At 39.2% G+C, this 14,666-nt stretch overlaps 1 protein-coding gene across 2 annotated transcripts in view; it reads right to left on the reverse strand.

Annotated features, from left to right (window-relative positions):
- LOC131042495 (uncharacterized) overlaps positions 1-14,666 on the reverse strand; it is a 55,079-nt gene that overhangs the window by 12,748 nt on the left and 27,665 nt on the right. For both annotated transcript variants that reach the window (XM_057975804.2, XM_057975803.2), the window contains exon 4: positions 3,313-3,367. In XM_057975804.2, coding sequence (XP_057831787.1) covers positions 3,313-3,367 — 55 coding nt within the window. The remainder of the gene's footprint in view (positions 1-3,312; positions 3,368-14,666) is intronic.

Raw genomic sequence — 14,666 nt, forward strand, 5'->3', positions numbered from 1 at the left:
GTGACATTTGTTTTCTGTAATTGATATGACTAGATATTATTGATTCTTCCAGTTAGAATACTATGAAAAATGAAGTGTTTTCATTCTTATGCATAGTATTAAGTTACATCATGTATATGAATTTATGAATTTCAACTCTCATTTATCAATGTTATCCTGTGAATATATTTGAAATTTCCCTATCTATTTTAAATTTTCCCTATTTTTTATACAGCCATCCCCTCTGCCATCCCCTCCATCCCCTAAAATGGCATTAAAAAAATCCGTCCCGGAAACTCGAGGTAACACAGAAAATTACTTTGAGGTAAAATATATCAGGTTCATTTATCTTCTTCAAAATTCACAAGCAACAGAAAGTATAAATGAGTGAGTTGGCTGTAAAAGTGTTTGATGATCTAACGGTCAAAGAGATCTCATTTCAAATCTTCATATTATCCTTTTGCATGAAGTACACATTATTAAAGTAAAGCATGCAATGGATATCATTTCTCAGTTTTAGAAATACAGCATCAAATGCATGTATGGATGAAATATTCAGAAAAAGCAATTAAGTGACAAATTTGCATTTTACATTCTCATCTATTGCATAGAGAAATTTTTTAAAAGCTTACATTTAGTTTTGAAGTGATAAGGATGTCACTGGAGTAGTATGCATTGTAAGAAGGATCTGCTTGAGTCTAAAGGAAAAAATCCAGTAGTTACCTCCTTTCTATGGCTTATTCTCTCTGTGTGTCAATATGACCAAAATAGTTAGTCTTATCTCAGAAGCAGAAAAATTCACTACTCAGAACTACAATGATTAGAGTACGAACATGGAAAACATGTTTGTTTGCAATGACCTTTAGGATTTAATTGAGAATCAACCTACACCCCCTATTGATGTGACTAAATTGTCTGAATTTCAAAAAATGGACAAGAGAGCTTTAGCACTGTTAAATTCTTCTTGTTTTTTAGAAGTCATCATTCACATAGAGATTTAAATATAAAGCTTGGAAAATGCTTGAGGACTTGTATGATAAACAGCCTGCATATAAGAAAACAGATCCATGATCTGTTAGTGAAATTGCTAAACACTAAACTCAATGATGATGAAGATGTTTCAAAATAGTAAATAAATCTCTAGGGTGGAAAATGTAAAGCAAGAATACATTACTACAAGTGGCAAAATTGATAAAGAGATGCTGATCTCTATTGTTTTGAATGGACTTTGCCAATGACACAAACTTCTTGAAATAGTTACTACTCAATGGTAAATTGCTTAGTCAACATGAGCATCAATTTGCAAAGAAGAGAAGTGTTCCTACAAAGGATGTGTATTTTAGAAAAGCGAGTAAACACATAGTAAAGAAGACAACTGTGAAAAAAGAAACATTTCCCATAGTCCTCCAAACATAAACATAATCATTCTTCTTGGCATCCTGATCAGACAAGTGAAACTTCTTCATATGCCAATTCTAGTAATCACAAATAATCTCATAAAACTAAGGAAAAAAGCACAATGTTATGAATGTGGTTGTTTGGGAAACTAAGCCATTGGATGTCATTTTAGAAATAAGTCCTCTAGATATAACCAAAAGATAGAGGTACGTTATATGTTCTTGAGCGTGGTAGAGATTCCTCTGATTCAAAGACATCATAGCCTGAAGCATCTTGCTTTACTAAGGCTTTTGGTCCAGGCTTTGAAAATCAGTTTTGAGTTCACTACTAGCTCATTTCATCAACAAAGATGATGATATGGTAACATTTTTTATTTTGATTTCTTGATACCATCGATGATGAGCAGACTAGTTATCTAGTGATATTTATGCCACATAGACTCATCGCCTCTCCACTGATTAGGGGGAAGAGATTGTTTTAGTTTTGATTGATCTTAAGGTGATCATAGATTGACAGTGGATTGTCACAACTAGAAGTGTTTACAAAGTGGTTAGTGCCATTGCACATCATGTAAGATGTTCCACACACAAGGTACAGAATTGCTACAGAGATAGCGATCGATGTGATTGAGTATTTCCACAATGATGCTCATACTGCAATACAGGTACAGATGATCAGTGGGATGGGTGGTTCATCTTCATGTCAGGCAAGAGGCTGCATGGTTTGCAGTCAGAATAGGGCATAGGAGGTCAGGTTGCAGTTGCAACAGACATGTCAAAATAGAATGATCAGTACTGGATGTATAGGGGAACAATTGACAAGTTACAGCAGGTGCTGTTGAATAACTTTACAAGCATGCTGCTCCAGATCATCTTTTGGTCCCCTTTGGATAGAACCCCCTGATCCAAGATCCGAAGCCTCAGCCAGCAGGACACCTGTCTGGACTAAGGTGCCTAGCTTCACAGTCCACCTATTTCAGGCTCAGATTTCTGTCATAGGTTCCTCTCTACATCAACCACTAATATCATTCTTGGAATTTTATTGGAAGAGCACAAGCAAACCTATAGAAAGAAGCAAAAGCATACACCAATTGAAGAGACAAGAAACCATGATCCAACAACTAGCAATATATGTTATGCTAGGGGTCTATGGAAAAATTTGAACCATGAATTCCACTGGCCAACAAGGTGTATTATGTTGGGTGATTCATGATTGAGTCATAGATTCTACTAGCTAGCAAATTGATCCATGAAAAAGAGGGAGGCAGAGATTCTACTGGGTGGGTCTAGTAATCCAATTCTTTGTTTTATTTACTTTTAATAAAATAATGTACAGGGCATGCATCTCCTCATGAGACACCCTTCAATATATTAGATTATTAATGCTTTGTTAGTAATGTAGAGGGTAGCTGAGTCCTGCGCAAACAAGTTTTACTCATATGCATTGATATAACCTATTTTTTGAATGGAGAATAATATTATTTGATATACAATAATTGTCAATCCCACGGTTATGACTTATGCCTATTAGAGATACTGCAGATATTAATGAAGGGCAGAGGTGCTCCCCTTCCATGGTAAGGATTCTACAAGAAAGATCTATGAGATTATCAAAGCCATAATTGTCAATTTATAACTTGATTAATGCATATCATACTTTCTGATAATTAATTTGGGAATGTTAGCATGCATTCAAAAGAGTTATTCTTTCTTTTAGCTTCAGTATATGTGTTCAGCATGTTGCAAGATGATTTACTAGGATCTTCTTTTCTACCAAAATAAAAAATGAAACTATTAATGGAAAGTTGAAAACCAAGAACCCTAGCAGATATGGACATCTCTAAACAAATATTTATTAATATCAAAGCATCAATCATTTCTTCCTTTTTTTCTGGGTGATTTTATAAACAAATGAGAAACAGCAAAAGAATGCTACCTTCTATAGTATGTTTCAAGTTGCACACCGAGTGTAGGCATAACCACAACAGACTCTGCACATAAGATCTTATTGGATGAAAACTTATTCAAGATATCTGTCAGAACAGCATATACTTCTTGATATGGTATCACTATGCAATGGTATAAGTTCAGAGGCTATTAAAAGATGTTAAAAGAAAGCTTGCTATGGCAAGAGATACTTTAAAAAAAATCTTGGGCTTTAGCACATACCAGCAAACATCATAAAACCTAAAATTAGGTATACATTTATTTGAAAACAGGAATTACACTATTTTAAATACAGCAATTGAATCAGCTCCATCAGCATGTTTTAGTAAGTTTGACATAGAATTTGGTGTCTCAATACAATAGTGACTATTCAAGGTCAAATGTTATATATACCACATTCACTTTAGATGCCCTACCTAATCATAATTCTACATCCTAATCAAAATGTCTCCACAATATTTGTCTGTTTATCAGATAATTTTTCCTAATCATTTGCATGGTTAGGATTGTGGTGGTTTGTCATTGTTGTACAACACAAAATTCATGATTCAAATGTAATTGTTGTTGCTTTCTCACCCTATCTTTTGTCTGCTAATGTGTATTTTATTATATTTTGAATTTTATCATTCAAAATAGAGCTCTTACTTAGCAATGCACCATTATTCCTTCTGAAACTCACAACCTTTTTCTTATGTCTTGATTATTCAATATTCATGCCCGTGAAGTGACCCAAGAAAAGATCAGAAATGCATTAAATGGACTGGGGAATATATTCGCATGAAGATTATGGATAGCTTAGATGTTTGAAGCCTGTAAAAGATGTGCTGATTTTAAAGTGCATGTTTGCAGAAATGAAATGTTGAGTAGTGATTAATCTTTGAAATCTGAAGTAACATCCAGTATTAAAGTGTGACATTGTTTTAAGCCAACAAGAAGCAGACAACAGATGTATGACAAAGTAAGCATGAAGATCAAACGAGAAAAAGTTGATATCGATGTGAGAAACCATTAAATTGCATTGTTGTAATAGAAAGTGTATTTATTTGGTGCATGAAAAGGCCAGAGACAATCCATAATAGACTAACGTCACAGTCATGAGTATCATTATAAATCTATAACAATGCAATTGAAAGCCTAAAATATTTTCCATTAAATCAGGCCGAGCAGGGACAGAAGATCTAATGAATAACAAATTCAGATGATTGTGAGCAGCAGTTGGCATAAACAGTTAGACTGAGCATGCTGGAATATAGCCGTCACTGATAGAAACAAGGTTCAAGCATGTGCACCAAATGTCATTTTTTGCACAGGAATGCAAAGACCAAAGATTGTGATATGGTAATAAAGCAATTTGCAACCCAAAAAATGCCATCCTCAAAAAACAGAGAATCTGTTTGCACTATTTTCATTATACACTTTATCATACAGTTGGCTTAAATCTGCTAAAAGCTGGTTTCAAATTGAGAAGCAGAGTGTAGTATCTTTATTTTGTTGCAGCACTGTCAAACAAAAAAGTCATGCAAGACCTGTTTAAGTAGTCAAGATTCAGCTACATAAACAATTCAAGGTCTCAGTCCGAGAATGAAGAAATTATACATCAAGGGTACACAGTTGCACCATCAGTGTCTATATAGTGCAGTATGGTGCTTTGGATATCAAATTATGTATATCCAGTATCCTCTATTTAGTGATCTTATTAGATAATACTTAGTATGTAGTATGGTGCTTTTAATATCAAACTACAAACAAGTTAAAGGATACATGAACGATGAGACTCTACAAATTCCAAGCATCATGAATGCAAAGCAATTTGTCATCACTTTGGGTGAAAAAGATATGCAAAGACTTCTGTATCATGGATCTTGGAGGGTTGGAATCCAAGAGAAAGGGGGTAGAGCTTCAAGGCATCAAACATGGAGCTCCAATGTTGCCATGGTTAGGTGTAAGAAATATCAATGGGTGACAATCATGAGCTCTTCCAAAGATGAGATGCTAAATCATAGTGGTATTTGGTCTATCATGCTTCTAAGCTGGCTGCCAAATGGAACAATCGTAAGATGGGTCTTTCTTGTTGAGAATCGCCAACTTGACTTGATATGAATGAGTAATGGTTGCAATCAGTGTTCCACGGAAACGCGTTTCCCCCCTTCCAGGCCCAAGTCCCCCCGTCCCCGAAACTTTTTCCCTTTGTCCCCTCGTCCCCCAAGCCCGTCCCCGCGTCCCCCTGTCTCCCCGTCCCCAACGATCATGGAATAATGGTTGCAATAGATACAAGCGCTTTGAGTATGGTCCCCAATTATAAATCTGCTGCCCTCCACATTACTGGCACTTCCCACGTTTTCTTTGCAGCCAAATAAGAGTTTTCAGTGACATGGTGGTGGAGTTTACAACCAATTACCATTGTTGCGATGTTTATAGCTAGTACAAAGTGGTTTCCAGCCATTACATTTTTGGTTCTGAGCAAGAGAATGCAATGTTATAGCCAATGTATGGAAAATATCTCTTGGCTTAATATTGAGTGTGTTGGACGTTTTTGTCATTGATGTCAAGTGATATGAGTCAAGTGATATTGGATTGAATTGAAGTATCATTTGAGCTGCTTGCCTGCTTGGTTGAGCTGGTTGCCTGCTTGTTTCAGCTACCTGTTTGTCTGGTTAAGCAGCCTATGTGTGTGCTTCAGCTGGGTGTGTCTACATCAACTGCTTGTCAGCTGCTTGCTTGTCCTCTTATCAGTTTAATATGCCATGCCATGTTTGAATAGTCCAAAAGGATGACTTAAGGGTTGATTGCCACGTATTTATTCTCTTTATATCCTGATGGGTTCAGAATTTTGTAAGTGGCAGATTTATTTGAAGCGACTCATCTATTCTTTGAATTGGTTCTTAGCACGATTCTATTAAAAAAGGGACAAACTTTATTAAGTTTGTTATCGACAAATGGTTGTATTGGTAGTTTGCAGTTTGACACATAACGGTCTTTTATTAATATGTAAGCAAGGAGCTAAAAGATAAACATGTCTTTTATTCAGTTGTGTGGTTAAGCTGTGTCATTCCAGCTATTGGACATTGTGTTTCTGTAAACGTTTTTCAACAAATAGCTTTTGTTTTCGAAAAGATTGAAACGTATGGAATATTAGACGTTTTTTTTTGGCAGTTTAGATGCTTCTGGGTGGACAGGTGTTTAATACTGTTTGATTTTATCTTGCTGGAGATTACGTAATCGTAGAAGGGGCGTTTCTTTGATTCGTGGGGAGCAATCACAGTGTTCATAATTTTCTGGCAGAACTTTAAATAGTCTTCACAAACTTTGAGTGCCTGATTCTAAAAAATTGGTGTTGGCTTTAAAACGTTTTTTTTTTTAAAACAGAATAAGGAGAATCATTTTTTGGTGAGACATTTTCTTTCTGTGGAGCTTTCAAGTATCGTATGCTTTGAGATTTTGTGTGAAGCTCATTGCAACTGTTTTCTTTTTTTGCTGAAAGAATAGAACGAAGGGTATTTTTATGTTAAGAGCAGAGATTTGGTTCGGGGATATGAAGAAATTTTTCTTTTTGTGTGACATGATGGTATGGGATACGTGGATTCTCAACACGACTCATCTTGGGAAAATGGTCTTTCACAGTGTGGGAGTTTTTTCTTGATGAGATAGACAGTTCGTTTGCAGAGGATGGATGATGAGGTGACATTTTTTGCCGGAGAGGAGTATGACGGAGTTAGCATGTGGTGGAGAGTTATGGATTGTATTTGTTACTTTGAGGATAACGTGTTTAATTTTTTTGGAATGAAGTAAGAAAAGAAACTAGGGACGGTTTTGGAGTTTGAAAATATATCGGCTGAAGCATACCTCCAGCTGTGTGAAGCTTTCAAGCATATCAAATACACAGGAAGATCTATCTATCATCTTGCGGAAGGGAATCTAGATTTGGAGTTAACTTTTCACATACATGATTTGCATGCTAAGGATTTTGAGATGAGTTAATGAATACAAATGTGGAATTGGTGCAAATAAACAAAGGGTCAACTAGAATCAAATTACTGCCACAGAATTATAGAAAAGTGTTTCCACTGTGTATATCTTCACCAATATCTACATCATTTTCAGTATGATTGCATATGTGCTCTAAGTGTGATTTATTTCGACACATTGAATCTTTTCTTAATTTGAGGTTGGTGCCTTTGTAGTATGAAGTTGGTGCTTCAAGAGGGTTGGTGCTCTTAGTGAGTTGGTGCTCACTTTTGTAAACTGGGTCGGTGCCCATTTGGCTGTTGAAAGATTATGATCTACTATGGTTTTTTAATCTAAAGGGTTTTCCACATGAAAAATTGCGTCCTTGTGTTCTTTATTACTTTTTGCATTTTAATCTCCGATGCTTAGAATTTTTAAAGGATTAAAATACTAATTCACAGTGAGAAAGATATTATTCTAATACCCTCCCTTAATGGTCATCGTTCTAACTACCAAGAGAAATAACAGAGATGGTTGCCCCCTTCTTCTCAGAACACGCTGCAACAGAAGACAAGACCTGTAAAGAATCTCGACCCAACTCAGAAATGAAACACAATAACAATTCGCACCAAATCAATGCATCACATGTAACCGAAATGACATTAGGCAGTAACAAGTAGGTGATTTGCTTAGCTGAAGCTACGCACCAGCTAAGAGTTCTGATCAGGCAGCTACACTCCAGATCAAACAGACTATTATTCCCCAAATTCAACCTGCCTACAAAAAATGAAATTGGATCCCTATAAATACCGAGTTTGACCCTACCACCAAAGGGTAAGTCGGCCAAGCAAAAGAAAAAAAATACGTTTAATAGTTCAGATTCAGTGGCGCCAAAAAAGGGGACCACACAGAAATATTTAAATTTAATGATTAATGTCGAGGGACATTACAGTCCCCTCCCTCAGCTTGTTGCTGATCATCTAGCAACTTCAGATTTGGATGCTCGAATATTTCTATTCCCTCCCAGGTGGCGTCTTCAATGGGCAGGTTTTTCCACTTCACTATGTACTGCGGCATGACCTTGTTGCGTAGCCTTTTTTCCTTAACATCCAGCACTGTCTCAGGCTCGAGGATGAGCTTGCCTCCATCATCAAGAGGGGGTAGTTCCACCAAGGGAGTGATCTGCTGACCTAATGCCTTTTTTAAACACGAAACATGGAAGACGTTATGAATTCTGCTTTCCGGTGGCAACTCCAGTTCATATGCGACTGCTCCAATCTTTCTTGTGATCCTATAGGGCCCATAATACCTGGGTTTCAGTTTTTCCGCTCCATTTCCTTTGAGGGAAGTTTGTCGGTAAGGCTGAAGTCTTAGATACACCATATCACCTGCTTCAAAAACCCTTTCAGTCCTCCTCTGGTCAGCATACAATTTCTGTTGATTCTGGGCACATTGCAGATTTTCTTTTAATGACCTCATAATATCCGCATTCTGCTGCATCATATCCCCTGCACTGGGTACCCTGCTGTCTGAGAGAAGGAGATCCATAAATGATGTAGCCTCGTATCCATAGAGTGCTCTGAAAGGGGTCATTCTGATAGACATATGATGCGTGGTGTTGTAACAAAACTCTCCGAGGTATAGCCATTTCACCCATGCAGATTGCTGCCCTGTCACATAATTCCTTAAATACCCTTCGATCCATTTGTTGACTATCTCAGATTGCCCATCAGTTTGAGGGTGGTAGCTTGTACTAGGGGTCAACTCCGTGTGAACCAAGCGGAAAAGTTCTTGCCAAAACAGGCTGATGAATCAGCTGTCCCTGTTGCTCACTATGTTTTTTGGTAACCCGTGGAGCCTAAAAACTTCTTTGAAAAATAGATCTGCAACTTGGGGTGCCTTGGATTCTGAAGAAATAGCAAGGAAATGGGCATACTTCATAAGTCTATCCACCACAACGTAAATGCAGTCCTTACCTCCTACCTTGGGTAGGCCTGTGATGAAGTCCATTGAGATGCTTTCCCACTTTTGGTTGGGTATGGGCAGGGGTTGCAAAAGCCCAGCTGGTGGTATATGTTCGACCTTGTTCTGTTGGCACACTGCGCATTCCCTCACATGCCACAAAACGTCATTTTTCAACCCCTTCCAAGTAAAACGCTCCCTTACCTGCTTGTATGTCTTGTAGAACCCCGGGTGCCCAGCGACGGGGGTATCATGGCAGGCTTGAATGACTTTGTTCTTGACCTTAGAGAAGGGCACAAGGTAGACCCGTTCCTTATAGAGGATGAGTTCCTCAACCACCTGATATTTATCGTCAGCCATTCTTCCCTCTAAGGTATCATTAGCAAATGAGTCCTTGGCATACTCAGCTGTGATCGCTACCCGCCAGTCAGTGGATATGTTAGACATGGCACATAGATAAGGCCTCCTGGATAGAGCATCTGCCACTATATTGTTTTTACCCTTTACATACTCGATATCAAAATCATAGGCTTGTATCTTGCTTACCCACCTCTGTTGGCGGTCACTCAAATCTCGCTGGTTAAGGAAATACTTCAAGCTGTTATGGTTTGTCCTCACCACGAACTTCCCGCAGACCAAGTATTGCCTGAATTTGGCAAGAGCATGCATGATAGCCAACATTTCTTTGTCATAAATCGAGAATGCTCTTTCAGTCCGGGTGAGCTTCCTACTTTCATATGCTATAGGGTGTTTGTTCTGCATTAATACGGCTTCGATGCCCTCTCCCGAAGCATCACACTCAAGCACGAAAGGAGAAGAGAAATCTGGAATGGCTAAAACGGGACACGAACTCATTATTTCCTTGAGCTTATCGAATGCTTGTTGTGCTGTGTCATTCCAATTGAAAGCCCCTTTTTTTGTTAAGTTTGTTAAGGGTGCTGCAAGTTGGGAAAAACCCCTCACAAACCTCCTGTAGTAGCTACAAAGGCCCACGAACCCTCTTAGCTGTGTCAAATTCTTGGGGGTCGCCCATTCCTGGATTGCCTGGATCTTTTCTTCGTCCACACTAACCCTTTGAGCACTGATCTTATGACCCAAATATAGAATCTCAGCCATCCCAAACTCACACTTAGACATCTTGGCGTAGAAAGAGTTCCTTTCTAGAATATCGAGTACCACCTCTATGTGCTTTAGATGATCCTCCCATGTTTTGCTATAGATCAGGATGTCATCAAAGAAAACCAGCACAAATTTCCGTAATTGAAGGGTGAATACCTGATTCATGCATGACTAGAAAGTAGCGAGGGCATTGGTTAGCCCAAATGGCATCACTAAGAACTCGAAATGCCCAAAGTGACATTTGAAAGTTGTCTTGTGCGCGTCCTCAACCCTGACCCTAATCTGATGGTAGCCTGAACGCAAATCAATTTTGGAGAAATACACTGCTCCATGTAGCTCATCTATCAACTCATCTATCCTAGGAATGGGATAACGGTTTTTAATTGTTTTTTTGTTGAGAGCCTTGTAGTCAACACACATTCTAAATGTCCCATCCTTCTTCTTGACTAGGACAACAGATTACACAAAGGGGGCTAGAGCTTGGGCGAATGTGTCCCATATCCAATAATTCCTTTATAGCCTTCTCTATCTCTTCTTTGTACATCCGAGGATGGCGATATGGGGTGGTGATTACAGGTTTTGCCCCTTCTTCAAGCTCTATCACATGCTGAAACCCCTTGTTAGGAGGTAGACCTGCTGGAACTTCTTGAAAGACCCTCCATCTCTTATCCAAAATCATCTGTATATCACTATGGAATGTTCTCTCTTCATTCGGAGCATTAGTGTTTGTGACTAAACATTCCGCAGCCCAAGCGACTTGATTCCGCCGGAAAGACCGTTCCATCCTTTTGCTGTCACCATCATAGGACCATTTCTCGAGAGCCCTTTGAGAACAACCTCCTTGCCCTCGTGCTGGAATTTTAGCTCCAGAGTTTGGTAGTTGGTAGTATGATCTCCTAAGGAGTGGAGCCACTGCACCCCAAGGACTATATCTGTATCACTGATGTCTACGACATAAAAGTCTTCCTTCACCCTATGGCCTCCCATAATCAGCTCTGTTTGCGGTATTCGTTTTGTGCATGGAAGGATGTCCCCTCCCGCTGCCAGGACATCAAATCCTTCAAAGTTTTTTGTCTCTAAACGCAACCTTGCCACCGTCTTCTTGTCTATGAAGTTGTGTGTGGCTCCCCCATCGATTAGCACGGTCACCTTCTGTCCTCGCAGAACCCCTCTCATTCGGAGAGAATGAAAGCAAGGTGTTCCAGATAATGTTGCCAAAGTGCCTTCAGACGAGCCTTCATCTTGCTGTTCCTCCATGTTGTCTTGTTCAGTGGCCCCCCCTTCACTTTCATCATCGAGAACCACCTCGATGTAATAAACTTGACCCCTCCCTTGGCACCTGTGTTGATTGCTCCATTTCTCCTTGCAATAATAACACAACCCCTTCCTGCGAAGTTCATTCCTTGACAGTCCCTGTAGATCCATAGGCGGTGCCTTTGGTGGGGGATTTGTCTTAAGGAAGGGTGTCTTGGCCGGCTCTGCTGGTGCATTTTTCATGGTGATCTTCCCTTTCTTGGTGGAATCCCCAAGGCTTAAGGCCTTTCGAATGGCATCTTCTAAGGTGGTTGGCTCCAAAGCTCGTACCAAGCCCCGGAGAGAATCAGACAGCCCTTCGATGAAGAAGAAGGTAAGTCTTCTATCTGAGACATCAGATACCATCACAGCGAGCCTTTGAAATTCTAAAACATATTCATCTATGGTGCCAAATTGCTTCTGAGTGAATTCTGCATATGACTTAACTTGTCTGAAACCTTGGGTCACAATGCCATGATGCCACCATTCGTGTGCCAGCTCCTCCAAATGTAGGATGGCGAATTTGACAGCTTCTTCTTCAGTCATGGAGCTGAGGGAAATGTACGTGTCCAACTTCTGTATCCACGATTGAGCTGTCATCTTCCCGGATCCATCGAAAGTTGGCAATGAGAGTTTGTTGATTTTATATTGGAGGTCTCTGTTTCCACGATGTTGTCTTTCGTCACTACGCCTGGCATTGTAGAACTGATCGAAGGTAATGGCTGCTTGGACTTCAGCGCTCAGGTTCAAATACTCCTGCACAATATTGGCATAGCTGCGTTGTTCTCCTTCTGGTCGTCCATCTGAACTGGGCAAGAACTTAGGTTGGGTGTGAGTATGCCCATGCATAGTTCTGCTATGTCCTCCTCCATTCGAATGTTTTGGCCGGCTTTCTTCAGCACTGCTGGAACCACCTATAATGTGGTTAACCATAGCTGTGAGGGTTTGTATGGCCTTCAACAATTCTTGGTTGGTCTGGTCCTGTTTCTTCATGAAGTCGTTCAATTTATCTTGTGGATCTTGATCCCCCATCTTCTTACCTCTATCTCCTATTCCTTGAGCCGCTTCGAACTTCCTCCTTTCCCGCTCTAAGGCACAGATGTCCCTCTGGCTGAAGGGCATAAGCCATAGCCCACAGGCTGGCAGGTCTTAAGCGCTCTGATACCACTGTAAAGAATCTCGACCCAACTCAGAAATGAAACACAATAACAATTCGCACCAAATCAATGCATCACATGTAACCGAAATGACATTAGGCAGTAACAAGTAGGCGATTTGCTTAGCTGAAGCTACGCACCAGCTAAGAGTTCTGATCAGGCAACTACGCTCCAGATCAGACAGACTATTATTCCCCAAATTCAACCTGCCTACAAAAAATGAAATTGGATCCCTATAAATACCGAGTTTGACCCTACCACCAAAGGGTAAGTTGGCCAAGCAAAAGAAAAAAAATACATTTAATAGTTCAAATTCAGTGGCGCCAAAAAAGGGGACCACACAAAAATATTTAAATTTAATGATTAATGTCTAGGGGCATTACAAGAACCTGCCACTAACTCTACCACTTGAGATGAGTCTGCCACCAACCCTCCCAGAAACTACAAAACTTCTGGAGATACCCAAAACAACACCAACCGTCCAACCTGATGTTGGAGAACTGTTCCTCCCTGTAACTAGAGACACACCAAGAACAGTTGTCACGATTTTGAGGAAAAAATGGCAAACCCTCCAAACTATTGCAGATGAGCAAGATGCCTGAAAATAGACTGCAAACAAGAGACTAGTGCAGATGTTCGTACAACTCCAGGTGCGACTAAAAACAGACTACAGCAAAGTACAATTTTTGAGGAAAAAATCATAAACCCTCCCATGATTTGTTTTTTACAGGAACAAAAAATATTTAAAAAACCCAGAGACTTTTTTAAGGGAAAAAAATATTAAAACCCATCAGAATTTTTTTCAGGTAAAAAAATATTAAAAACCAAAACAAACATCTATGCCCATAAGCCATCTCCACGCTTTTCGAGGCACGAAAAACGAGGTATTGAGAAGATGCTAAGTGCACAAAACCTGAGGTACGAGGTTCAATGCACTGAGACAAGTCTAGGCACAAATTACAATGCAAAAAATAGAGGCAGATACAGGTACAAACTTCAAAAAACAGATGAAGTATGGCTAGCACAGATTTCGAGAAAATTTTACGGCTGACCCAAAACAAATCAGAAGACAACCCAGAAATCCTTGCGAAAAACCCAGAAAGAATCTGAAATCAGAATTGAAATCCGCTAGCACGGAAAACGATGCACCCACAAAATTCTGAAAACAACCTAGTTGAGCTCTCAAAAAACCCACCAAGAATCTGCAATCGGAAAAGAAATTCGACTTGATCTGAAGGGTAAAAACCCTAATCTAAAATGCCAATTTCCGTCCAAAAATGGCAAAAAAAAAATTTGCAAGTTGAAAAAATCGCATCACGCGCAGAGGATTAATGGCGTCGTGTGACGAAGGTCTGGTTAAAAAGAAATCTGCCACAGAAAACACGAAGAACAGTAGAAAAAACTGCCTGAAAGAAAACCCTTTAGAAAAAAAAAATTGAATTTCGAATTTTGAAAAAATCACAGGCCCTAGATTTGTTTTTCAGTGATCAAAAATTTCATTTGAAAATTTTTAGAAAAAACAAAAATTTTCTTTCTGCTCTGATACCATAATACAGATGCAAAAGCATATGGATTTCAAAGAATCGATGTTGTTCAATTAATCAAGGAGCCAAAGCTCCTTAAATAGAGTTACAAAGATGATGTTTCTAAAAGAAACAATCATTAACTAGAGGCGAAATTAGAAACAACTTAAATGACCATTAATAACACAAAGAGAAAGATATTATTCTAATACGATCACCCAAAGGGGTAACTCTTGCCTACCTCACTGAAGATGCAATTGCGGTAAGTACTCGGAATTCCCAGGAGTGCAGATATGAAAGAAAGAACCAAGGATGAATATGAGGCCAAATATAAAATGAAGGCA

This window comes from Cryptomeria japonica, chromosome 1 (assembly GCF_030272615.1).
Source record: "Cryptomeria japonica chromosome 1, Sugi_1.0, whole genome shotgun sequence".
In the NCBI taxonomy this organism is placed as follows: Eukaryota; Viridiplantae; Streptophyta; class Pinopsida; order Cupressales; family Cupressaceae; genus Cryptomeria; species Cryptomeria japonica.